This window comes from Narcine bancroftii, chromosome 2, assembly GCF_036971445.1.
Source record: "Narcine bancroftii isolate sNarBan1 chromosome 2, sNarBan1.hap1, whole genome shotgun sequence".
Taxonomy (NCBI): domain Eukaryota; kingdom Metazoa; phylum Chordata; class Chondrichthyes; order Torpediniformes; family Narcinidae; genus Narcine; species Narcine bancroftii.
In genome coordinates, this window is record NC_091470.1 from 21,725,320 (window position 1) to 21,752,958 (window position 27,639).

Consider the following 27,639-nt stretch of genomic DNA (forward strand, 5'->3'; position numbering starts at 1 on the left):
TGTACAGCATAAAGGTTAATAATTTAAATGGTCAAAAGCAGGAGGAAGGAATACAAGATGTTACTATTTCCTCAATTTTGAAAAGAGTGGAGACATAATTTTAAAGCTAGCTAGTTCTCATTCAGAGTTAATTAGCAAATTTAATTGCTAATTATTGCTTACATGAATAATAGAATCCGTTGCTGGGTTCTTTATGCGTAAGAGATTAGCTGTGTGACTAGTCACCCTCTTCTTTCCAGTCCAATTCAGTTTTTTTTTAAAGAAAATGATTTGAATTGTAAGAGCAAACAAAGCATCCTTGATAGAAACCAGGAGTGTGATATCTGCACCCACACCTCCTCCCTCACCATGGTCCAAGGCCCCATATAGACCTTTCAGGTGAAGCAACACCACCTGGACTTCCAAAGAACTCATTTACTGCATCTGATGCAACCTCTGTGGCCTTCTCCACATTGGAGAGACCGGTCGCAGATCAGGAGATCGCTTCGCCCTGCGCCTCCTCTCCGTCCGCAACAAAAGTGACCTCCCTGTAGCCAACCTTTTCAATTCTGAGTCACCCTCTCAAGATCACAGGCCTGTCCACGGTCTTTCACACATCCCCACTGTGGCCACTAGCAGATTTCATCTGGGCTCCCCTTCAAACCCAAGGCATGAACATTAGGCACTTTCAAGCTGCCGTGTAAAATGGGGTTAACCGGGCAATTTGCGTGGTTGGTGCCCCACTCACAGGGCAGCTTGAAAGGGTCCGACCTGGTTAGCGTCGTCCTAAGTCAACTGGGTCGGAGGTAGTCAGGGAACCCAGTTAAACTCACCCAGGACGCGATGACCAGCAAAATGGCCGACTTGGTTATTCCTGTAATGTCACAGGGAAACCCTGGCTGAAGTGTCTGCATTGATGGGGGGGGGGGGGGGCGGGTGGAAAGAATGGGGTTGCTGCCATGAGGGGGAGGTATGGGGCCACAATTGGGGGGAGTGAGATCACTGTCATGGGGGCGGAAAGGTTCCATATCGCCGGGGGGGTGCCATGATTAGTGGGAGAGGGATTGCTTCCTTGGGGTGAGGGAGAGGAGAGGGGTCACTGCCATGGGGGGGGGGGGTGAGAGGGGTTGGCTGCCGCGGGGTGGAGGGGGAGCATGAATGATGGTGGGAGGGAGACTGATAGCTGGTGCAGGAGGTGGGGGAGACTAGTGACGCGCCACTTACTGTGTCATCATGGGGGTGGGATCCCCCTTAAATCACTGAGTTGCCAATTTACTGGGGCTATCCCCCCTCAGCTTAAAAGGTTTTGGAGGCACCTTTGCCCCACTAATCGCACCTGGGTCCCAGGAGGGCGACCTAGGGGCTGCAGCTTAAAAGCACCTATTGAGTTCACTGCATTCACTGATCAGCTTCCCCCCCCACCATTCCCTCCCTTTAACTAGTTATTCCAGTTCCTACTTTCTTTCTCTCCCTACTTAGTCTAGACCCCTCCCTCCCACTTCCTGCAGTCCTGCCCCCTCCCCTCCACCTATCATTTCCCACTCTCACCACCCCCTTCCCCCCTTTTGTTCGGACATCTCTCACGTTCCCCCACACCTTGATGAAGGGCTCCGGTCCAAAATGGTGGTGATGTGTCTTCACCTCTGCTACTTAAAGGCACTGTTTGACCTGCTGAGTTTCTCCAGCATTTGTGTGTTTTTTCAGTCAAGAAGAAAAATATGATGAGGTGCGTCAAAGAGTCATACTGCGAGGAAATTGGTCTTTCATCCCACCAAGCCTGTCCTGTCCAGAGAGTATTCATCTTCGCCCATTGTCAGCACTTGTCTTGGAACCTCCATGTCAAAATGCAGTCATGAAGAAGGCTCACTTAGTTGGGAGTTTGAGGAGATTCAGAATGTCATCGAAGACTCTGGCGTTCTGTGGAGAACATTCTGGCTGGTTGCATCACTGCCTGGTACGGAGGTGTCAATGCTCAGGACTAGTAAAAACTCCAGAGGGTCATTAACTTGGCCTTCTTCATCACAGGCACCAGTCCTCACTCCATTGAGAACGTCTACATGGGGCGGTGCCTTAAGAAGACAGCCTCTGTCCTCAAGGACCCTCAGCCACCATGCCACACCCTCTTCACTCTGCTACCATTGAGAAAAAAAGGTACAGGAGCCTGAAGATGAGCACTCAGCGGCACAAGGACGGCTTCTTCCCCGCTGCCATCAGATTCCCGAATGATCAATGAACCAAAGACACGGCCTTATGTTGACTTTTTCTTGTTCTCGCAGTATTTTTATTTTTTGTTGTAAGGTGGTTTTTACAAACGTTTGGACACCGATGCTACCGCAAAACAACAAATTCCATGACGCCTTCATGACAATAAATTCTGATGTTTCAGGTGCTCATTTAAGTACTTATTAAAGGCTTTGAGAGTACCTTGCTCCAACATCCTAACAGGAACAAAGTTTTAGGTTCAACCACACATTTCTTTCGTAAATCCTCTTTGAATCCCCTTCTCCCTAAACCTTTGCCTTGTGGTCTGAGACAAAGGAAAAAACCCTTAGTTCCACTCTCCAGTCTTCCGGCACTTCACCCGAGGCCAAAGATGATGAAAATAACTCCGCAAGGGGATCCACAATTCCTCATCTAGCTTGCAACAAGGCGTTAATCAGTCCTTGGGGATTTGTCTACTTTAATGTGCCCCAAGACTGTCAATACCTCCTCCCTGATACTCGTATTTGACCCTGCAGCTTGTTTCTTTCAATTCCTCGGATACCAGCAAAGATGAGAAACTCTTTTTAAAAATCTCACCATATCCTGTGGCTTCCCATAAAGATGGCCGCATTGATCTTCAATGGGTCTAATTCTCTCACCAGTCACCCTGTGACTGTAAATATACCTGAAGAACCTACTGGGATTCTGAAACCTTGATTTCATTTCACTTTGAAAATTCTCTGCACAGTTTTTCCATGTGATATACAACACAGCATCATGTCAAACATGATGACCAAATTAAAATAAAAATCTCCTATTTGTACTTGACAGATATCCCTCCATTCCCTTCATATATATGGGTCTGTGGCTTTCAACTGCCTTCCTCAACTCACATTCCACCTTAGGTATTCCCTATACTAACTGTAATTAGTAAGGTATTACTTAAGGTGGTATGTGAATGGAAAGAAAAAAGTTTGAAAACCACCATTTGAATCATCCCTAATTAACTCGTTATGTGCACGGTTTCATAACTCCAAAGGAAAAGGGGCCAGTGACAATTTTTCTCATGCAAAATATTTCAGTAACATTTGGGTCTAGAGCAGTGGGTCTCAACCTTCCCACTCACATACCACCTTAAGCAATCCCTTACTAATCACAGAACACCTAAGGCATAGGGATCACTTAAGGTGGAATGTGAGTGTGGTGCTACCACTGTGTGTATGGGCTGGCCTGCCCCCTGAACCTGTGACTCCTCCCTCCCAGATATCCCCATAAAGGCTATCACGCCCAAACCCCTCCCTTGGTACCTGCTTTGGAACCGGGCCAGCAACATGCAAGCTGTGCCGACACTTTGAGGCAATTAAAGCCTATTAATCACGATTCTCTGTCTGATTGTGGTTGATGAGTAGTACAGTGAGCTTTGGGGGGCAGTTTGAAAACCAGTGGTTTAGAGCTTCTTAAAAAAACTATTATTGTATCTGCTTCTGCCACGAGTCCTGGCCGCCTGTTCCAGGGACCCGTCACTCTCTGTGCGAAATAGCTGTCCTTCACATCTTGCTTAATCTTTCTCCCCCACCCCCCACCCACACCTGAAAATACATGCCCTCTAGTGTGTGACGCTTTTGCCTTGGGGAAAAGATTCGGACTCTGCATCCTTTCAATGCCTCAATCAGGTCACCCCTCAGCCTCCTACACTCCAAATAAAAATAACTGAGGTTTGTCCAATCTCTCCTCATAACTTAGACACTCTAAACCAGGCAACACCCTGGTAAACCTCTTCTGTACCATTTCCACATCCTTCTTGTAATAGGGCGACCAGAATTGCACACAGTGTTCCAAGTGCAGCCTCAGTGAAGCTCTTACACTGCTGACCTCCTTACTTTTACATTCAATGCCTCATTCAATGAAACCAGGAATTCCATACCCCTTTTTCCCACCATACCTACTTCCAGTCAGCTATGTCCTGAACCCTCTGAGCCATCTGCATATCAATACTTTCAGGAGGCCCCACCATTCCCTCTACATTTGCCCTCTCTCTCATTTGTCTAAATTAGACCACCTGCCATTTATCAGCCCATATTTGGAACTGATATACATCCTATTGTATTCTTTGATAACCCTCCTCACTGCCCACAGCTCCACCAATCTTTGCAAGCTCGCTAACCCACCCACTCAAGTTTTCATCCAAGTCATTTACAAAACAACAGCATTAATCCTAACAGATATCCAGTCAGAGGAATATCCCTCCACCACTGCCCTCTATCTTCCATGGCCAAACCAATTTTGTATCCAACTTAGCAACACGCATTGGATCCCACACGACTTAATCTTCTGTTCAAACTGACGATCAAGACCTTGTTAAACATTTTACTAAAATACTGTCCTACCCTCGTAAATAATCTTGGTCACTTCCTCAAAAAACTTCAGCAAATTTTTGTGTCATCACCTCCACTGCACAAAGCTAGGCTGACTTTCTCTAACAAGTCCATGCTTTTCCAAATGCGAGGAAATCCTCTCTCTATGAATTTCTCTCCTGCTTCCCCTGTGTTCCTCAAGGGGTTTATCTGATTTCAACTTTCTAAATCTTATGTGTTCTTCCTTTGTATTTTTGTCTAAACTTAGTTCCCAAACCTTGCCATCCCTATAGTTCATCTTCACAGGAACATGTTGGTCTTGAACACGAACCAACTATCCTTTAAAAAGTCACATACGCCAGATGTGGATACATTAGTAGTACACATAAAAATAAATATTGATAAATAAATAGTTAAAATCTTGGAGGGCTTGTATGAGCTGTTCGTTCAGCAGTCTCACTGCCCATTGGAAGAAACTGTTTCTCAGCCTGGTGGTTCTTCTCTAATACTCCTGTATCTCTTTCCTGAAGGGAGAAGCCCAGAGATGCTGTGTGCGGAGTAGTGGGGGTCCTCAATGATTTTGTGTGCCCTCTTCAAACAATGATCCTGGTAGATTATGTGAATGGGGGTAGGGGAATGGGAGGGAGCCTCTTAGCCATTCTTATAGACCTGTGGATTGACCTCCGATCCAATGCTCTGCAGCAACCACACCACACCGTGATGCAGCCGGCCAAGATGATCTCAATAGAGCTCCTGCAGAAGGCTGACAGGATGGGGGCCTTGCCCGCTTCAGTCTTCTCAGGAAGTGCAGTCGCTGTTGCACCTTCCTGAAGGAGATGATGATAGGTCACTAGTTAAGTGAACTCTGAGAAACTTGCTGCTCTATTCTTTCTCCTCTACTGTTATTAATGCGTAGGGGAGGGTGGTCATTCCTGGTCCTCCTGAAGTCCACGATCATCTCCTTTGTCTTGTCCAAGTTGAGACAGGTTGTTATTTTCACACCATGCCATGAGCTTTTCTACCTCATCTCAAAAGTGCATCTCATCATTGTGGCTGATGAAGCCAGCTACTGTTGTGTCATCTGCGAGCTGTTGGAGTTGGATTTGCGGTGCTGTCGCAGTTCAGTGGTATGAACAGGAGTGGGCTGAGCACACAGCCATGATGGTGGTCGACGTTCTGCTACCGACCTGAACAGACGGTGGTCTTGCCGTTAGGAAATCCAGAATCCAATTGCAAGAGAGAGGTGTCGAATCCCCGCAAAGACAGATTCTCCGACAGCCTCTGGGAAATGATTGCATTAAATGCCGAGCTGAAGTCGACGACTAGCAGCCTGGCGTATGAGGTGTCATTCTCCAGGTGGGCCAGAACGGAATGGAGAGGCAAGGCTATAGCATTATCAGTGGAACGGTTTCATCTGAGGGTGAATTGAAATGGGTCTAGTGTTTCTGGATGTGCGCGTTGATGCACTCCATCACCAGATGCTAATAATGTTGGAGGCCAGGGCCATGGGGCAGAAATCATCGTGTATCCCTATCATAGTAATAGCATCTTTCTTTATTCCTGAGTTCTAGCCACGCGGCCTCAATGGAGGAACCCCCAGTATGTCCTCTTTAAAAGCACGTGACATTCTCTCTGATTGATGTAACTCCTTCCCCTCTATTATAACTGTCTCTACATTTATTTGCTGCATCATCTTAATTTATATCCGGATTAATCATTAGGAAAGTAAGTTTATTTTGGACTGTTTGCTTAGAAATATGTTCATTTACTCATTACATTACCTTTCATACTCAACTAAATTGTGTACTTACTGCACATTGATAAAATGCCTTTAATGTGCTTCTCATTTATGCCTCAAGTGTAATACGAACTATTTATATTATGTGGTCAGGTTAAGTAAAGGTCATTGAGCTAATTCATGCTCACCACATTTCTCATTGGATGACTGACAATAGTCCAAAGCCTTGAGGAAAGGTGCAAAAAGTTTCCCGTTAAACCACAATCCATCTCGTGTTACAGCTGCAGATGTTGGTGAGACCACACTTGGCAGATTGTGGGCTGTTCTGATCATCCAGCTACAGACAGCAGGCAATTAAACTGGTAAGGGTGCAGAACAGATTCAGAAGGACGTCTACTGGGACTGGAAGGAATAAGTTACAAGGGGAGATTGGATAGACTGGGACCTATTTCCCCAGGGTACAAAAGTCTAAAACTCAGGTAGAATAGATTGGAGAGATGGGAATGGTCTAAAAAGGAACTGATGGGTAACTTTTTCCACACAAATGGTGGTAGGTATATGGATTGAGCTACCAGAGAAAGTATTAGGCCAGTGTTTGTCAATCTTTCCACCCCCCTCCCCCTCACATACTTATGTGAGGTATGGCCCCTATGCCCCATGTGCTCTATGGTTAGTAAGGGATTACTTAAGGTGGCATGTGTGTGGGGGAAAAAAACAAGGTTGAAAACCACTGTATTAGAGAAAGGGACAACTAAAACATTTTAATTACATTTAGACAGGATAGGAATGGTTAGATATGAGCCAAAAATAAGCAAATGGGACTATCTTTGGCAGACAACTTGGTTCACATGGACGGGATGCGCTGAAGGGTCTGTTTTGGTGGAGTATGACTCAATGCTTTTAATTCAGGTGCCAGTGAAAAATGTTTGCCTGCTCTCTCACCCGAACCCAGGAGATCTCAGCCCTTGGCTCATTACTGAAACTGTCACCTTCAATTGTTGAGAGAAGTTGACCGCAACTTGTTCCCAACCACCCTTGGAGTAAAATGCCCATTCTCGCTCCAAGCTCTTCAGAGTAACCCCTCCCCCCAACCTTCTGTGTCATCCACCGTACAGATGCTCCCCCTCCCAATTCCTCCACCAAATCCAAAGCAAGGTTCAATGTTCTCCAGAGTAATGTCCCTGTCCTTGCTCTGCATCTTGCCTATAAACCAAATCTTCTGCTGGATGTCGATGAAACAAAGGGCATGCATAACAACAAGTAAAATACGGAAATCTGCAGACACCATGGTCGAAGTAAAAACATGATGCTGGAAAAACTCAGCTGGTCAAGCAGTGTCCTTTATATAGCAAAGGTAAGATACATAACCAATGTTTCAGGCTAGAGCCCTTCATCAAGGTGTGGAAAAATGTCGGGCGTCCGAACAAAAGAGTAGGGGGCAGAGGTGGTCGCAAAGGCAGGAGGTGATACGTGGAGAAGGGAGAGAGGGGACAGCAGTGATCAAGGGGACGAGGGATGGATAGGTGAGGGAGGGAGAAGGACTGGAAAGGGGAAGGGAAGGTGCCGGTGGTGGGGGGGGGGGGGGAGGAGAGCAGGTTAGCAGAAATGCGGAAAAGTTGATGTTAATGGCATGTGGCTGGAGAATGGGAAAATCAGGTGCCATTCCTCCAATTTGCACAAGGCCATGGACAGACATGCGAGTGTGGGAGTGGGACACAGGAGTGAAATGGTTGGCTACTAGGAGTTCTCTGTCACTGGTGCAGACGGAGAGAAGCGTAACAACAACCCAGGCAAGGGCCCAGTCAGCTGGGACCATTTTTTTTAATATAAACATACAAACTACAGCATCACAAACACAAAACACATATAGAGCTACAACGAAAACCAAAAACCACCATAACATGTGGCAACAAAACCACTAGAAGCAGTAATTATGACAATTTATTACACATCAAATTAAAACACGATTTTCATCATCAACCACACACGCGATCCCCTGGGGAGGTCCCACCGTTCCCTGAACTCGGCCACCATCCCCTCGGACACCGCGTGCTCCCGCTTCCACACCGCACGGGCCCTGACGTAACCCCGAAGGATGGGCAGGCAGTCAGCTCTCCCCACCTCCCGTCTCCCCGTCCAGTGAATGGCCAGCCCCAACAGCAAGCCCGCAAGGAGATCCACTAGACAGCCGGCCCCCTTCCGGACCTAGATCAGGAGCGAGGGTGCTGAAGGGCAACCAGAATATGAGGAGCAACCCCTTCAGGTAGGCGAAGAGGGGCTGCAACCTCGTGCATGCCACAAAGATGTGGTGACGATGAGATGGTGTGCCCCAGCGTGCCTGTCTAGTGCCAGCCAGCGGCGAGGAGTTTAATCCAATCTGACAGCTCAGTACCCTGCTGCGATGCTACTTTCATTCCAAATACCTACCAAGTTGTAGCAAGTTTTGAAAGCAGGGAAAGAGCTGGAATCTGAGAGCAGGTAATGGTGAATGATTTGCTCACATTTCTCTTCCGCCAGGAAGAAAGAAGGCATCAGAATCTCAAAATCAAGGAGCACAATGTATGTCCTGTTGTCACCTTTCACCTGACCCGTAGACATGCGACACGGGGCCTGACTTCAATCCATTGCTCTGCAAAGCAGTACAAGATCATTGGGGTGGGCCATTGAGTCCACTGTTAAAGAGATTTGCTGCTGTCGAGCTTACGCAGTCCTGTGGGCATACAGCTTAAAAGAGATGCCCAGAAATGGATTACAACAGGCTTGAATCCGTTTGCTCTTTCCAGGTACCTTGGCTACGGGATGACGAGCCACTGATGTTATTTATATAAATAGCAAACTTCAGGATTTGAAATTACTCACATAATGGCAATGGAAGGAGATTTATTATCGGTAATATCAATAGAAGGTAGTAAATGTAATGTATTCAGAAACTACCTCATTATATTTCAATGTTCAATGTGCTTCACAGAATGATTTTCATTCTGAAGTGGTGTGTTTGCCATGTAGCCATTAACATAGCAGCCACTCGATGGCTCAATCCTCCCACCAACCAGCACACTTAACACTTGAGGTCCACTTTTAACCAGGAGCAGTCAACTTGGAAAGCTTGCGCTCATTCGAGGCTGGGTGCACTCACTTGCAGGCTTTCCATTTTGCCAAGCAGGTATTCTGAATCAGAATTTACCGTCATGAACATGTCAGGAAATTTATTGTTCTGCGGCAGCGTCACAGGAACAAATATCGCTATAGATTACATTTTAAAGTAAATAAATGAGTGCAAAAGAAGAAAAAGAGAGGTAGTGTCTGTAGTTTGTTGACCATTCAAAAATCTGATGGCAGAGGGGTAGAAGCTGCTTTTGTACCGTTGGGTGTTCGCCTTCAGGCTCCTGTATCTCCTTCTCGATGGTAGCAGTGGCCTGGGTGGTGAGGGTCCTTGAGGATAGAGGCTGCTTCCTTAAGGCACTGCCTTTGTAGATGCCCCTGACGAAGTGATACCCATGATAACACAACTCTCTGTTGTCTTTGCTGTCCAGTGCATTGGTACCTCCATACTAGACAGTGATTCAACCAGTCAAGATGCTCTCCAGGGTACACCTGTAGAAATTCAACATACCAAATCTCCTCTAACTCTTCACAATGTATAGCTGGCGAGCCTTCTTCATTATTGCATTGATATCGAGGCTTCAGGACAGATTTTCAGATATTGACACATAGGAATTTGAAGATCTTTTCACTGCTGACCCTTCACTGAGGAATGGTTCAGGTCCTCCTGATTTCCCCCTCCTGAAGTCCACAATCAGTTCCTTAGTTTTGCTCATGCTGTGCGCAAGGTTGTGTTTGTGACTCCACTCGACAAGCTGATCCACCTCACTCCTGCCTCATTGCCATCTGTGATTCCGCTGACAGCCGTGGTGTTATCATCAAATTTATATATGACATTTGAATTGTGCCTGGCCACACTGTCATGGGTGGAGAGCAGGTAGAGCAGTGAGCTCACCGTGCATCCTTGAAGTGTGCCCGCGTTGATTGTCAGTGAGGAGGAGACGTTGTTCCTGCTTTGTGCTGACTGTGGTCTTCCAACGAGGAAGTCAAGGATTCAGTTGCAGTGGCCCAGGTTTTGGAGCCTGTTGACTAATGTTGAGGGCCTGATGGTGTTTTAACTCACTTGTGGCACACGGCTCTGGACAAGCAAGGTCAACCAGATATTTCATTTCATATTCTTCATTCACCCGACATGTTTTCCTCTCAAAAAACATCCCCAAAACACCTGCCTCCTGCTCTAAAAACTCAAATTAGGGCTTGGCCTTGCTGATAAAAAAAAATTGTTGTGTTCACTGCAACAGGATCAAGCCTTGTAACTCTGTAGCCAAGAGCTGAGCTTTCTGTGGATCTGCCATGGTGGTTAGATCCAGTCTAGTCTTTGTGCTCTGGTGTATGAATGCTGGGTGCAGGGTCCAGTCCTGATGACATCCATACTCAATTGCATTCCACAGATGCTACCTGACTCGCTGAGTCCCTCCGGCATTGTGCGTGGTGCTGGGTTTTGTTGCCCTTCATATCTTCCGCGCAATTGAGGACGACTTACTTCCACTGCGGTTCACTGGATTCCTTTGACGGAGGAGGCCAGTGTAGGAACCACAGACTCTTCCAGGGATCAGGCAGAGGCTGGGTAGTTTGTGAGGTGATCCACTCTTTCCAGGTCCCGACCTTTGGGTTCTCACTGGTGATTCTCAATACCACCCCGAATGCCCCATACTCCAGTTCAAGTTCCCATTCATATTTTCCTTACTGCACACAAGGAGGCCATTCCATCAATGCCATCTCTCAAATTAACACCATTCCCCTACTTACTTCCATATTCATTGAAAGAGTGCTGAAAAAAATTACCAAAAATTTTGCCTGGGCTTAAAGAGCTGAAGGGTTGAATAGGTTAAAACTTCATTCCCTGGAGAGTCAAGGAATGAGGGGAGATTTGATGGACGCATTCAAACTTATGAGGGGTAGAGATAAAGTAAATGCAAACAGACTTTTTCCACTGAGGCTAGAGGACATGTGCTCAGGATGAAAGGTGAAAATGGTCGGGGGGAATTTCTTCACCCTGAAGGTGGTGGCAGTGAAGAGCCAGCTGCCAGCAGATGTATTGGATGCAGGTTTGATTTCAACATTAAGAGAAGATTAGATAGGTATGTGGGTGGGAGTGGGATGGAAGGCCATGGTCCAGTGCGGGTCAATGGGATAGGGAGAATAAATAATTCACCATTGTCTGGATGGGCCAAAGGGCCTGCTTTTGTGTTTGTAGTGTTCTATCACCTATTCTATTTCATGCACCCATCAACTTTTCCCAATCCTCCCTCCACCCATCCAAACTAGGGGTAGTTCGTTTATAGTGCCAAGATACAGTGTTAGTTCGTGGGGAGACCAATGAGACATCCCATACATAGTACAGGACAAAAGTGACAATTATAGATCAGATGGTACAGAACAAATATTTACTATTCTGGGATTCATTCAGGGGTTTGACCACAGTAGGGAAAAATTACTGTCCAATTAAACAACCTTTGGGATGTCTGAGAAAACTGGCATCCAAGGGAACCCCACCTGGTCATTGGGAGAATCTGGAAACTCCAGTCCGGAGGTCAGGACTGAATCCCGGTTGCTGGAGTGTGTGAGGCAGCTGTAATACCTGCTGCGTCATTGGCCGAGGGGTTCACAGGAGTCCGGGTGAGAGCCATGCAGCATGGAAACACATCATGAGGCCCACATGTACTCATCCCATTTTCCAGCCTTCAAATCCAGCAGGCCTATTCATCTCCACCACGGCCAGTAACACACATATAAGCTGTCACGCAATTTACCTTCGTGCCCCATGTCCTCAGGAAATGCAACGCCTCAAGATAATCTTAATTTTCTCACTAGGTGTGGAAAACGTCCTTGAATCTTCCCTTGGCCCAATTTAATTTCTCCAGTGACAGACTCAGAATAGAATCCAACATTGCCGGCCTATGGAGTTGGCTGGGCATAACTTGGACCTCAATTCTGGGTGCATTAGAGGAGACAACCGTTGGTCGATTTAGAGAATCTTTCAGCAGAGAGGGTTGTATTTCTTCAGTGAGTTGAGTTGCCCATGTCTCAGAAGCCTAAAGGAGGGCTGTTGTTAGCGCTGCTATTAGACTGTGTGTGTCATGCCAGTTTTGAGAGGCTTTTTTGTGCAGATGCATCAAAGGGACAGGAGGTGGCTCCTAACATTTCTAGGGTATCATCGTGAATCTTTATCGTTGGAGGAAGATATTGTACAATGGTGGGACGACTTTTATCTTGGGAATGTTGAGCCATCCTTTCCAATGCTTCAATAAAGGTATCAAAGAGGCTTGGCTTCCAAATGCTCTAAATTAAATAGCCCTTTGACATTCATCCAAAGTGCATCAGACTCTCAACGATGCAAGCCTGGAGCTGAGCATCCATGACTTTGGCCCTGAGAATCCTTCTCAGAACCATAGAACATGACAGCACAGAAAACAGGTGCCTTCAGCCCCTCTGGTCTGCCCATTTTTCTGCCTAGTCCAGTTGACCTGGACCCAATTCCACAGCCCTCCGTGCCCCTCCCCTCCAATAACCTGTCCAAATTCTTCTTAAACGTGAACACTGAGCCCTCATTCAGCTATCAGCCCTTTCCACACTCCCACTCCTCTCGGCGTGAAGCTCCCCCTAAGCTTAACCCATGGTCTCTGGTATCTCACCTTGCCCTTAAATGCTGACTAAAGGACAACAAAAATCACCTCCCTATATCTGCTAGGTGGGCAACCCCGCCAGCTCTCTCCACCAAAACCCCAAGGGCGATGGACCTGCCTACCAGTCATGGGGAGATCGGCCTTGAAAGTCCTGTATAGGGTAGAGGCTCCGGGCACCCTGCCTCTTGCCCAGTTCAATGTCGCCCACCTCAGAGGTTGGGTTCCCACTAGAAACGAAGTTGCTAAAAAGACCGACCCCGACATCCGCACCCCCTTCCCCTCCCCTCCCTCGTCGGCGTTCACTCCTCGTGTCACCCAGAGCCTTCAGGCACAAACCTCCCAGCCAGGTGGTCCTACCTTGAGCCGAGGACGCTTCGCCCCTCTTCCCGAGGAATTCACAGCAAACTCCGCGGCGCTGGGCTGGGTGGCGCAGGCTGCGGTTGGCGACCGGAGCCCAGCCAACACGGTCCGTTCGCCCCGGAGAGAGAGGAGCCGCTTGGTCAGGGGGCTCACCCGGCCGGACTTCGGCCCATTGGGATGGGGATGGGTGGAGAAAGGTTACGGACCCGGACCCCCACCAATTGCAATCCTGTGATCGCGTCCTCTTGAGTTTTTATTTTGAGGCCAAGTTAATCAATGACGGAATAATTTTATATAATCGCTAGTCCTCAAAGGCGGGAGAGAGAGAGAGAGAGAGAGAGCGCAGCGGGACCCGAAGTAAAGACCCAGAGAGGCCACAACGTGCTCGCCCAGCGACACCGCTGACCAGCACGGGGTAGAATGAGTGGGTTTTGGAGATTCTTTCTCTTCCCCCCCCGCTCAGCATTGCAATTGACGGGACGCCGGGCTAAGGGGAAGGGAAAGAGCCTTCGGGCCGAATGTGACACGGGACATCCCGGAGTGTCCTATTTGAGGGGGTCGGATTTGAACGGTGTCCTTCTCGGGTTTCTCTCGTCTCACCTTTCCCCGCACCTGTCCGGGTGGACTCATCGTCCTTGTCCTGACACAGCCTCTTCCAACCCGCAGCAGATTTACCCCCCCCCCCCTCCTCCTCCTCCATTCACCCACAATCTCCCCATCAACAGCATTTGACTCCTGGAGCCGTAGCCAGGTCCCTCGCACGCAGGCATCGCCTTTAGTGACACCGGAGTTCATGTCACCATCCCTGTAAGACAGGTTGCGGGGGGTGCGGGGTGCGGGGGGGTCTCCTTCCTACCGACCACCGCGCCGGGGCTCCGACCGTCGGCGGCGCCTCTCTTACCTGAACGCTAACCGCAAGCCATGGGCAGTAAAGTTGTGCAGGACAGTTCCATCGTTCAGGAGCCCCCGCTGTCCACTCCCCGAAGGCTGGGGTCGTTTGGCGCCGGCGGGAGGGAGGAAAATGCCTCTTTTTAAGCAACAACAAAAAAAATGACCGAGGTGCTCTCGCGAATCACTTGTAGATCCAGCCGCTCGCTGCCGGTGGCTGGGGCTCGCTCAGTCCCTGCAGTTGAGCTTCGCAGAGGAGCCGAGGCTCAGTCCGCCGGACGCTTTCGGCGGGGTGGCTTTTGTGCATGGACAGACGGCGGGTGTCTGTCTGGAGCGGCGCCGAGAGAGCTCACATTGAGTATCCCTTCCCTCCTCAGTCGCTCACTGTCCTCTCCTCCCTCCTCCCAGCAGCGGAGACTGAGCTGTGAACCGAATACTAATTGTCTGCGGAACCACGCTTTTCCACTTTATTTTTCCTTCTGCGAAATTTCTCCTCCTTTCCCTTACAACCTTTCATATTTCTGCACGTCAAATAGGGGTCTACAAGATTCTGAGAGGCATAGACAGCCAGCAACCCCCCCCCCCACCCCACCCCTGCAAGAATAGCAAACACTAGAGGACATCTGTACAAGGTAAAGGGAGCAAAGTTTAGGGGAGACATCAGGGGTAAGTAATTTGGGGATGCCCAGAATGCCTTGCCAGGGATGGCAGTGGAGGCTGAAGCATCAGGGTATTTCAGAGTCTCTAAAGCCCCCTTTTCCACTGGCACCCTATCCCAGGAATCAAATGGGAATTTACCGGGACAGGGTGCCAGTGGGAAAGGAACACTGTCCGAATGCCGGCGGGAAATGATGCCATTTCCTGCCGGGGATTGACCGACTCGTATCCCTGGCGCTTGCTGATCAAACCAGTGGGAAAGGGACAGCAGATAGTCACCCCTTTCCAGTTGAAGGTGGAGCACTCCGATCCCCGGGGATGCGTTGTGTCCAGTGGAAAAGCAATTAGTGTCCCAGTTAAGGGTGGCCCAGTGGAGACAACATCAAGGGGCTTCCAATCCCAGGGCGCTGCACGGCCAATTAACTGGGATGCCAATGGAAAAGGGGCTTTAGACAGAAAGAAAATAAGATAGGGTGGGTTTAGTATTTTTTGGGGTAGGAATATGGCTCAATATCGAGGGCTAATAATGTTCCACGTTAATAACGTTCTTCCTCTCTTTTGGCTGTAGTCCCCTTTCATCCATCAGGTTTCCTTTAATCCTCTGAGCCTGGTTGTGATTTGAGCGCATCAGTACAGATGCTTGCTCCAAGGCCCTTTTCCTTCTTGTGCACAAATTTACTCAAGCCCTAGGCCATTCTGTGACGAGAGTTTCAATTACTCCTGCAATGGGCGTCTTGCCATTGGCATGGGTTTATCCCCAGTCGACATTTCCAGGACTCCAATTTAAATGTAACATTTTCCATGCTTGCCCAGTTTGGAGTTCTTCACGCTATGGAGGGGATGCAGAGGGGGTTGATTCCAGAGATGTGAGGGGAAATACTCGCTCAAATTTAGAAGAATGAGAGGGGATCTTACAGAAACATATAAAATTATGAAAAACATAGATAAGATAGAGGCAGGTAAGTTGTTGGGGAGACCAGAACTAGGGGACATTGCTCAAAATTCAGGGTAGTCGATTTAGGACGGAGATGAGGAGGAACTGCTTTTCCCAGAGTGTGGTGAATCTGAAATTCACTGCCCATTGAAGCAGTGGAGGTGACTTCGGTAAATATATTTAAGTCAATGTTGGATAGATTTTTACATAGTAGGGGAATTAAGGGATATAGGGAAAAAAGCAAGGAGGTGGAGATGAGCCTATCATTAGATCAGCCATGATCACATTGAATGGTGGACCAGGCTCGACGGGCTGAATGGCCGACCCCTGCTCCAATTTCTTATGTTCTATCAGCTTTAGTATATTCATTCATTTTTTAGTTTATTATAGAACAAAGATGCGTAAGATTAACGTTGAAATACATTTTTAAAGCCAGCCATTGAAGCCGTTTGAGGGGTTTTGGAAAAACTGTACAGGTTAATGACCTCATTTGCTCCATTGATCTAAAACTGGGGACTTGAGTGATGCCATAATCACAATGACATCACAGTGCCCTCCAAATGTCTTGGTGGCCTTAGGTTTCGGCTTGAGACATCAACTATTTCTTTTCTCCCACGGTGTTTGACTGCAGATTCTAACATCGGTGTGCCTCTATTTCTTTCTTTCTTTAATTTGTGCACCCCCTCCTCCCCAAGAATGGGGAACCATTGGGTCAGAGCCATTTAAAAGGTCCTTCTTCCATTCAATGGCCTCGGTCCCCCACCCTGTCATTGTCTGCCTTGGTCAGGCTGTGGTCCTTTCTGCCAACCCGATTGGTGTGTGGCGGTCACATGATTAAAGTCTGACTGTCTCCCATCTTGGGGTTATTAGTCACATGACTCAAACGGGGCAGGGGGGGCACCATTTCAGGAAATGATGATTGATTTTTACTCTCAGGCAGATAATTTTGGTGTTTCTTTAGTTTAACTGCATAGGTGAGAGATGACTTTTGCTTGGCCTTGGGCCAGTTAGCTGAATCCCAGAGCTTTTCAAATATGCTTCCTACACTCTCTAAATAAAGGGGCATGGAGGTGGGGGAGGAGAGGCTTTATTCTAGGCTATTCTTTCTATATTGCTTTTCTCCCCCGTCTTCTGAAACAGCAGACAGAAAGATAGTGTTGGGCGCTCTAGGCTCGTGGAGTATCTATTTTGTTATTCATTGTCTGCAGTCTGATTCAGCATTTTAATTGCTTGTTCCTAACTGCCCTTGAGGAGGAGGTACTGGCAAGTTGCCGTCTTCTTCCACTACAGTCCTTGAGGTGCACCGTACCTGAAAATGTGCTGGGGAAAGCACTTCAGGATTTTGACACGGAAATGGGCGTACGTTTCTAAGTCAGGATGGTGTGTGGCTTGCAGGGCACCTTTCACGTAGGCGGTGCCCCCGTGCTTTTGATTCCTCTTGTCCTGGTGGTTGGTGGAGGTCTCAGTCTTGCCCGCAGTTCATCATGCAGAAACTGCTGTTACTGTGCTTTGGTGGTAGAGTGAATGAATGGTTTGGATGAGGTGCCCATCAAACGGGCTGTGATGTCCAATGAAACTGCACTCATCCGAGCAGCACCGGCAAACAGGTCTCAAGCGTGGGTAGTAAACAAAGTCCTGAGATCCACTGGCAGATGGACCAGCTGTGTAACTAACCCATACAATTATCCAAGGTAATAATTGCATTATCAAAGGAATTTCATTGCAATTGCACACCTCATCTTTATCAATTATATTGTTGAATAATTTCAAAGGAGAATGTGTGCCCCACCATGTCCAAGCAAATATTTAGCCACCAATCAACATAAGGCAAAAGAGATGACATGGTCTTTCTCACTGTGCTGCTTCGAGCTTGAGTGGCATCACTTTCATTGCATGTACCACGCTTTATAATATCCTGGGAGGGATGTATTAATGCAATTTAAATACAAATCTTTTTCAGATCTCTGTTGGTTATCGGCTAGTTAGAAGACCCATTGTTTTGTATCCAAATCTACAGTGGTATTGGACAACATTTATTTTTTTTTCTTCTGCACTAAGAATTGGGTCTGTTTAACCTGGAATGCACCCTCAAAGTCATGTGGTTAATTTACCTGAAAGAAATAGATGGGAATGAGGAGATTCTTTTTGTATGTGTGTGGCGAATTGCTTTAAAGTGGGAAGGTATCTTTAAAGAATTTGAAAGACAAATTGAAGCAATATTCAAAAGGGAATTGAACATACACCCTTAGGGCAAATCAAAATATTGGGGTCTGAGTGGGTCAAAAGGCCTTCCAATCAATAAATCTTCCCAACTAGTGGTTTAATTAGAACACTGACAAAAGGCAAAGGAGGAAAAACCCAACACCCAACCCCAACCCACCAATTTTCCCCTGCAACCACTGCAACCGTGTCTGCCTGTCCCGCATCGGACTTGTCAGCCACAAACGAGCCTGCAGCTGACGTGGACATTTACCCCCTCCATAAATCTTCGTCCGCGAAGCCAAGCCAAAGAAGAAAAAAGATAGCTACAGCATAGAAAACAGGCCATTCAACCCCTCCAGTCTGTTCTGACCATCACCTCCCCAGACCCCCTTCAGGCCTCTCCCATCCATATTCATTTGTGAAACACACCGGAAGGTAATGCTATCATGACAGAAGATTTGTGGGTTCTAGTATCTCCATTTCAGAGAAAAACCGAATCAAACGATTGCCTTCCTGTCTTCTTTGATGCTTTGACACTTTGAACTGTCAGTGCTGCAGTACGATCGCAGGCAGGGTCTTGATTGCTGATCAGCGATAAAGCTAGGCGCTGAGCAGACCTAGACACAGACGAGGACTCAATCATTAGAATTGTATTCAGAGTGGAACTTCTTGCAAGTGTACTTGATTGGAATTGTAGATTCACCCATGTCACACCTCTCTTTCGTTTCTTGCGACTGTCTCTCCTAATTATTACCTGGCAGAAGTAGATGAGAGCAATATTATTTTGGAAACCCTGTGTCAGCAATGCACATATATTTTAAGTTATGCAACCGATTTATATTTTGTATAATGTCAGCTTGTGTGAGTCTCATCTTTATTGTCTAGGAGGCGTGCATGGAATAAACTAGTCTGCATCCATTTGCAGCCAGAAGTTATTGTGAAGTTGCCTGCTCCCAGCTTCTGACTTTCTGCCCATGAACGTGAGAGGTAATTATATTCAACCATTTGATTTTGCTGTCATTGCAAAAGAGCTTTTAATTCTAGAGCAATGGCACAAAAGATTGACGTGTCTGTGTTGTGCATCATATGGAGATTAGACTGGAGCAGCTGAAACTATGTGCAAATTGCATTGACCCTCCCAGCCGAACAAATCATTTACTCACAAGAGTGCAAGACAAAAGTCTGCAGCCACCGTGACGTCGGAGGCTCAGATCTGGATCTCGGGCAGCTGATGGTTTGGTCCGGACTTCGTGTGGCTCCGGTAACGCTGGAGGCGAATCCATGGACACTCAGTGACTCTGAGGGGACTGCACGAGGCGCTTCAGGCCACTACTGCAAATCTGTCTCCCCTGCGAAAAACACAAGCAAATTCTGCGTAATGTTGCTCTGTTCTTATCTAATGACAATCTTGCACCTAGATTGAAGTAAAATCATAATGCTGGAGAATCCCAGCAGGTCAAACAGTGCACTTTATATCGCCAAGTCAGAGCAAAGGAATTCCTCTGCCTGCCTCTCCCCCCACCATTTCGTTCGGGCGCCCGCCTACACTTTGCTCGCACCTTGATGATGGGCGCAAGCCTGAAACATTGGTTACGCTAGATAAAGCACACTGTTTGACCAGCTGAGTTTCGCCAACATTCTGCTTTTAAATTTATCCACAAGATACGAGCTGGTGGACACTTGCTTCCACACTCTCACCTGCTTCCCTACCCTCACTTTTGTCTGTGTCCAAACATGCTCTCTTGCCTGGTTTTTGATATATTTGTTTCACTTGCTGAACCTTGCATTACAACCCACCCCCAGCGTGTGAGTGACCTGCTGCTAGACGACCGTTATTGCTCGAATTGCATCGGGCTGTTGCCTTGCTAAGGTAGCCAGTCCCTCCTATTCCTGCAGACATTGGAATCGGTCAAATCATGTGTACCACCATCGTCAGCCAACTCGCTATTTCTGTTCAAGTCTTTATGAGCAAACTTGTCTTTCCGATTTCCTGAAGTTTCTTGAATTTTTCCCCAGTTTATTTCTTCACATTGGGGCAGCATTTATTAAGCTTTCTGGTGCTGTCAACATTCCTGTTTATATTCACCTGCTGCCATCAGGAAAGAGGTGGAGGTGGCATGAGACTCGCAACGCCAGGTTCAGGAAGAGCTGCTCCCCCTCCACCACCAATCTTCTCAACGACAAACTCAATCAGGAACTCATTGAAGGACTCTTACCTGTGCACTTCATTGATTTTTTTCTCTCTGTATGAGAGGCTAATAATCAGTTTCTTGACATTTCTGTATTCGTTTATATGTCCACATTAGGTATAATATTTGCACTACCAATAAGTGGAAATTCTGCCTCGCCTGGAGGGAAAAGGATTTCAGGGTTGTACGTGATGTCCTGTATATACTCTGACAATAAATATGAGCTTTGAACTTTTTTTATTTTGTCTTTGTTCTTGTCCATAAACCTGTGTGTCTATCACCTTCTGTTTCTGCCGACAGTCCTACACTTGACTAATCTTTGGTTTGGAGCACTCCAGAGCCAACCAGAGATAGTCCAGTAGTCTGCACAAAAGGGCGGGAGGAACTCAGCAAGTCACGTGGCGTCCATAGGAAATAAAAGGCGGTCGACGCTATCGGGCTGAATCCTTCATCCAAAATCAGATGCATGAAAGGATAGGTTGGGGGGGGGTGGGTGGGCTAGCGGGTAAGAGGTAATATGTGGAGACAGGTGGGAGGATAGGAGCTGAGAAGCGATAGGGAGAGAGGACAGAGGGTAAGAAAGATAAACCACTGAAGGGAGAAAGAAGGGAAATGGGTGGTGTTATATATAGAGAATTTAGGTTAAAATGGCTTAAGTTAAAATGTGATGATTAATCATAAAAAGGGAAGCCAGAACGGACAGGGAGTTTACTAGCAGCCAAGGACAAAAGGTTCAGCGGGATATGTTTTTTTTTAAACCTATCTTTCCATGGTCATAGTGAGAGACATGCAGGAGACAAAAGATTGATAAGAAGGGTGAGAAACAGAATTTAGTGTATGTAGAGTTCGCAGCGTACGTAACGAACGTGATCATTAAAAATGCAGTTGTACTTAGAATGCTTTTGCAATACTAACCAATTAAAACAGTATTAATAAGTAGGGGAAGGGCAAACAACAAGGGTATAAAAATCAATGCACTGTATGTATCGGGGCTTAACTGGTGAGAAGCCAGTTGAGTCCAACTCTGCAGACTTGTAAATAAAGCTTGTCGTGTCATCAGTTTTAAAGAGACTCATGCGTGAGAAGTTTTATTTCTGACAGGTGGGGAGCTGTAAGAAGGGCGATGAGGGAAAGAGAGAGACTGGGGAGAAGTTACCTCTTTCCTGCTACTCTCTCTTTCCCTCATCGCCCTTTCTCCAGCTCCCCACCCCCTACCTTCTCTGCTATCAGAGTCATTTCTTTGCCCTCTCCCCATCACTTAGCTTCGTTTTCTTCTACCATCTACCTGCTTCCTCTTACCTGTTGGCCTGCGTTCCTCCCCTTCCCCCACCTTTTTAATTCGGGTGTCTGCCTAATTTCCAGTACTCGGACCCAAACTACAACTGCCTTGTACTTCTTGTGGATGCCGTGTGACCCGCTGTGGACCGCACTAGACCCCAGCATCTGCGGAGTTTCTTGTGGTCCAGTACTGTCACGTGCAGTTTGATCAATAGAGGGAGCCTGTGAACCAAAGTGTCTCCCGAGCTCCGAGTGTCCACGTTGCTGGATGCAGGTTCTGCACAATTAACCGCTTTCAGGTGGAATTGCCTGGAGGATGCGGCTCCGGAGCAGGTTGCGGGTGTCTGCGAAGGGACAGGTGTTCTGCCACTGAAAGGTGTGAAGCGAGGAGAGGGGCTGCAGAGCAAACGCCGGCTCCTGAGTCTGGGCAGGGGCAGCGATCTGACAGCTCATCTCCTAGCTGCCTGACAGCCCCCCGGCTTGGGACTGCAGGGCTGAAGTGACTGGCGGGGGACTGTGGGGCTGGGGCGGCCGGTGGGGGACTGGGGCAGGCTGGGGCGGCCGGTGGGGGACTGGGGGGCTGGAGCTGCCGGTGGGGGACTGGGGCAGGCTGGAGCTGCCGGTGGGGGACTGGGGGGCTGGGGCGGCCGGCGGGGGACTGTGGGGCTGGAGCTGCCGGCGGGGGGCTGCGGGGCTGGAGCTGCCGGCGGGGGGCTGCGGGGCTGGAGCTGCCGGCGGGGGGCTGCGGGGCTGGAGCTGCCGGCGGGGGGCTGTGGGGCTGGGGCGGCCGGTGGGGGACTGGGGCAGGCTGGAGCTGCCGGTGGGGGACTGGGGGGCTGGGGCGGCCGGCGGGGGACTGTGGGGCTGGAGCTGCCGGCGGGGGGCTGTGGGGCTGGGGCGGCCGGTGGGGGACTGGGGCAGGCTGGAGCTGCCGGCGGGGGACTGTGGGGCTGGAGCTGCCGGCGGGGGGCTGTGGGGCTGCGGCGACTGGCGGGGGACTGCGGGGGTGGAGTGGCCGACAGGGGACCGCAGGGCTTGGGCGGCCGGTGGGGGACTGTGGGTTCCATCTGTCCATTGTGTTCAGTGTTGAGGTACCTGAACCTGTGCTGAACTGCATTATTTTAAAACCTAATTTTCAAACGATCCAGCGCTGCTGCTGGAGAGGTCAGCGTCTGACAGCTGAAACATGATGGAAATCTGTGACCTTGTTTTTTGTGCCGAAGCGAATCTGTGGAGGTTGGCATCTCCCTTCCACTGTCCCCTCCCAGCCCCCTAGTCTCCCGCCGGCTGCCCCAGCCCCATAGTCCCATGCCGGGGGACTGTCAGGCAGTGGGGAGTTGGGTCGCCAGCTGTCATCAGCCCGCCCCCTGCTAGCAGCTTGGCCTAGTGCTGCTTTCAGGGGACTTTTGGAGCAGGATATTATACCTACAGGAGAAGAGATAGGTAGGTAAACCTCCTGGCCGGGTTTCCAGTTTCAGGAGTACAATAGGCTACCTGAAAGTGGCAGTCCGAGTGACTTCTTCCCTTCCCAGTGTGTGGTCCCTAACCTGGAAATCAAGCAAGCAGCTGTGAGTACCTCTTTGAAACTGAGGGATAGGAAGAGACACCAGCAAATGTTCATGAGAGCTGCTCTCCATGGATACGGAGCATGTGAAGAGAGGCAGGACTTGGCATCTCCTGCAGATGGTGGAGTTGGCATTACGACTGGACGGGTTAGGATAACGAGTGGGCCAAAGTACTGTGGGTACTGGAATTCAAATGCCACCTACAAATTTGCCGAGGATCCCATGGTCATTGACAGAATCAGAGTGAGGAGGGAGACAGATCAATGGTCTCAATGGCAACTTTTCACTCAACGTTAGCAAAACTAAAGAGATAATTGTGGACTGCAAGAGGAAATCAGGAGAGCACAAACCAGTCCTTATTAAGGGGGAGAGAGGAGTCAACAAATTCATCTCCCAGAATCTGTCCTGGAGCCTCCATGTTGATGCAATCAGGAAGAAGGCTTTGGATGGAGTTTGAGGAGATTCTGTGTGTCACCGAAGACTCTTGGAAACTTCTACAGGTGCCTGGTACAGAGGTGCCAACGCTCAGGACAAGAAAGTTATCCAGAGGGTTGTTAACTCGGCCTGCCACATCATGGGCACCAATCTTCTCTCCCTCAAGGACATCTTCGAGGCGGAGTCTTAAGAAAGCAGCCGCTACCTTCATGGACCTCCACCACCCAGGCCGTGCCCTCGTCACTCCGCTACCTTCAGGGAAAGGGTACAGGAACCTGAAGACGAGCACCCAGCGGCACAAGGACAGCTTCTTGCCCTCCGCCATCAGATTCCTGAATGGATAATGAACCACAGACACTGCCTCACTGTTACTTTTTAATTTCTTGCACTTTCTTTATTTTGTAAGGTGGTTTATGTAAATGTTTGAACTGCGACACTGTTGCAAAAATTGCGCATTTCGTGACATGTTCACGACAATAAATTCTGACCTGAAATTAAAACCAGTACACATTAGAAGTCCTCGGTAGATTGTGCAATCTCCAGATGGGAAGAGGCAATCGGCGTTTCAGGTTTACAGCAATTTCATTGGGACTGGGGCAGGTTCAGAGATAAAGCACTCTTCATGATGGGGAGAAGGGAGGAGGGGAGCGACTGCCATGAATTAAAGTGACAGGAAATAGGTGCAGGTTCACCACAGAGATGTTCCATCAAGTCATGCCAAGTAAGTGTGTTTTTTTTTAAAAAAAAGCAGATGTTGAAGAATCTTTTGGTAAATAAATAAAAAAAAACACAATCCAAAATAGAAAATGCTAGAATGGCCCAGCAGGCTAGATAATTCAATTTTAAACATTACTTCTATTTCTCCAACTGTAGAGGCTGCCTGACTTGCTAGATGTTTCCAGCCTTTTCTGTTTCTGAATAATCGTTATTGTCTCCAAGCTGCACCCAGGAACTTGATCAGTCAAGGAAATGGAGCAGCAAGCTGACTTTGTACTGGTTCTGCAGTACTGAGGCAAGGTCAGAAGAGAATTAACAAGATGGCATGATGAGGAAGGGACTCGAATAGAGGGTCACAGTCTTGCAAATGCCTGGACTATGTTATCCCAGGACCTTTCAATGCTGCCAGGCACCACTGGCTTCATTCAGATGGAAGATTCAACGGCCCTCTCTCGAACAGTGTGACCCGCCCTGTCCTTTGTAACTAGCTGAGCTCTTTCCAGTGGCTTTCTATAATTTGCAGGGGATTCTGGTTGATCTGGACTCGATAGGCTAAACGGCCACTTTCCGTGATTCTACAGTCACTGATCTTGCAGTAAAAAACACAGTGCTGGAGAAACTCAGTAGATCAAACAGTGTACTTTATAGAGCAAAGATAAGGACACATAACTGATGTTTTGGACTTGACCTTTTCATCAAGGTTTGAAGACCTGCTGAGTTTCTCCAGCATTGAGTTTTTACTTCTATTGTGGTGTCTACAGACTTTGGTGTTTTACTTACCCATTCTGCAGGATGGGTTTTCCACCACCGCTCCTTGAGCTGAAGAATTATACAACCCTATCCATCTGTGATATCACTTTCAGGGAATTATACATCTGTATTCCCACATCCCTCTGTTCTACAGCACTCCTCAGTGCCCTACCATTCACTGTGTACGTCGTTTCTTGGTGTGTCCCTCCAAAATGCAACACCTCGCACTTGTCTGCCTTAAATGAAAGCTTTAAAAAAAAGAGACCTGCAGGCCTCTCTGATCTGAAATAACAGATTGATATCTCGATGTGCTACACCCTCCATTTGTTGCAAGAGCAGGAATGCTTTACATGCACTCCAGGATGATAAAAATTCAATTGCGTGCATGAAATATTATCTGGAGATTGCAGAATTCTTTCACTACCATTTTGGCATTGGAGAATCATTTTGGATATAAAAAGCCAATTTCTGCACAGCAATATCCTGCAATCAAAAATGAAATAAATTGCAAAGTAATTTGAAATGCCGTGGGATCTTTGAAGGCTAGTCAGAGGTCCATGGTTTGACACCGCATCCAGAAGATGGCACCCTGACAGCTTAGCAACCTTCTCCATCAGGCCAGACTACACTGCTCTGGTACTGAGATGCTGGCGGATTCCACCCTGAGGTGAACATTCCACTTTCAAACCAAGGCCGGAAAAGCAGTTTAGTCCATTCCCAGGAACATGTGTTAAACGGACAATAGAACATTATAGCACAGTGCAGGTCCTTGATGTTGTGCCAACCTACTCAACAAACTAAACCTTCCCTACTTTACAACCATAACCCTCTATTTTACCTGCATCTACTCGCCTGTTTAAGAGTCATTTAAATTGCAGAACCTTCCAGCAATTTACCGGAAAAGGCGATACCAGCTCCAACTCAACTCCTGGGCTATTACACACCTGTCAATTGTGGTAAGGCACGTTACAAAAGAAAGTTGGGCAGGATTGGTGGCAACAAGCCAGCCCTCCCCCGCAAACTCAATACATTCTATGAATCTATACACAGATCAAAGTTTATCGCTATTTCTTAATAGACATAATGATAATAAATAATTCAAATGTAATCCCGGCTCTGTTTGAACAAGAGGTCAGTGAAATGATGTTCCTTCAACAGCCTCGGGTGTAACTGTTCCTACGGTCACCATCACAGATGTCCAATGGGCCTTAGAACCATAAAACACTACAGCAAGGAAACAGGCCTAGTCCCATTGTCCTGCACACATTCCGTAGCCATCTATACCTCTCCCATCCATGTACCTGTCCAAATTCTTCTTAAATGTTAAAATTGAACTCGCATTCATCACCTCAGCTGGCAGCTTGTTCCACACTCCCACCACTCTCTGTGTGAAGAAGTTCCCTCTCAAGTTCCCCCTAAACTTTTTCACTTTCACCCTTAACCCATGTCCTCTGGTTTGTTTCTCACCCACCCTCAGTGGAAAAAAACCGACCTATATTTACTCTGTCCACCCCCCCTCATAATTAAAAAAAAACTATCAAATCTCCCCTCATTCTTCCACGTTCCAGGGAATAAAGCCCTAACCTGTTTTATCCTTTCCCTGTAACTCAGTTACTGAAGTCCAGGCAACATCCTAGTAAATCTTCTCTGCCCTCTTTCTATCTTAGTGATATCTTTCCTGTAGTTAGGTGACCATAATTGCACACAATATTTCAAATTTGGCTTCACCAATGTCTTATACAACTTTACCATAACATCCCAGCTCCTGTTCTCCATATTTTGATTTATGAAGGCCAATATGCCAAAAGCTCTCTTTACAACCCTATCCATCTGTGATATCACTTTCAGGGAATTATACATCTGTATTCCCACATCCCTCTGTTCTACAGCACTCCTCAGTGCCCTACCATTCACTGTGTACGTCGTTTCTTGGTGTGTCCCTCCAAAATGCAACACCTCGCACTTGTCTGCCTTAAATTCCATCTGCCATTTTTCCAGCGAGTCCAGTTCCCTCTGCAAGCTTTGAAAACCTTCTTCGCTGTCCACAACGCCTCCAGTCCAGATCATCCTTCCTGAGAGTGAACCTATGGAAAGCAATTGAGTTGAATGGCTGCATCCACAGAACCTGTGTGGACCAGCTGGCAGGTGTATTCACGGGCCTCTTTTACCTCTGAAGCTTCAGATTTAAACCCTCCCTACCCCATAACCCTTTATTTTTCGTTCACTCATGTCCCTGTCTAAGAGTCTCTTAAATGCCCCGAATGTTTCAGCCTCCACCACCATCCCTGGCAAGGCATTCTAGGCTCCCACAACTCTCTATGTAAAAAAAAAAATTACCCGATGTCTCCCCTAAACTTCCCTCCCTTCACTTTGTACATATGTCCTCGGGTGCTTAATATTCCTGCCCTGAGAAACAAGTGCTAGCTGACCAACCTATCTATGCCTCTCATAATCTTGTAGATCTCTATTAAGTATCCTCTCATCCTTCTATGCTCCAAGTACCACCTCTGCTAACCTTGCCTTATAAGACTTCTCTTCCAATCCAGACAACATCCTTTGCACCCTTTCCATAGCTTCCACATCCTTATATTGAAGCAATCTAAAGCATCCACCTGTTTTAAGAAAACCACTGTTATCCTGGTGCCAAAGATAACCTGCTTTAA

General features: G+C 47.7%; 2 protein-coding genes across 7 annotated transcripts in view; both read right to left on the bottom strand.

Annotated features, from left to right (window-relative positions):
• syndig1l (synapse differentiation inducing 1-like) overlaps positions 1–14,718 on the bottom strand; it is a 159,748-nt gene extending 145,030 nt beyond the window's left edge. For 4 of the 6 annotated variants that reach the window (XM_069916090.1, XM_069916092.1, XM_069916094.1 and 1 more), the window contains exon 1: positions 13,962–14,071. The gene's annotated coding sequence lies outside the window, so the exon portion shown is untranslated. Of the gene's footprint in view, positions 1–13,358; positions 13,639–13,961; positions 14,072–14,262 lie in introns of those variants that run through there. The other 2 variants (XM_069916091.1, XM_069916093.1) reach the window with 2 other exon arrangements.
• A 7,240-nt stretch (positions 14,719–21,958) lies between these two features.
• LOC138752848 (uncharacterized) lies at positions 21,959–22,576 on the bottom strand. Its single transcript, XM_069915471.1, has one exon. The coding sequence runs from the start codon at positions 22,574–22,576 to the stop codon at positions 21,959–21,961; it is 618 nt and encodes a 205-aa protein (XP_069771572.1).
• Between the last annotated feature and the right edge of the window lie 5,063 nt (positions 22,577–27,639).

Bases quoted from the DNA above. Each gene is read 5' to 3' on its own strand.
- LOC138752848 (XM_069915471.1), bottom strand. From the start codon at position 22,576: ATGGAACCCACAGTCCCCCACCGGCCGCCCAAGCCCTGCGGTCCCCTG.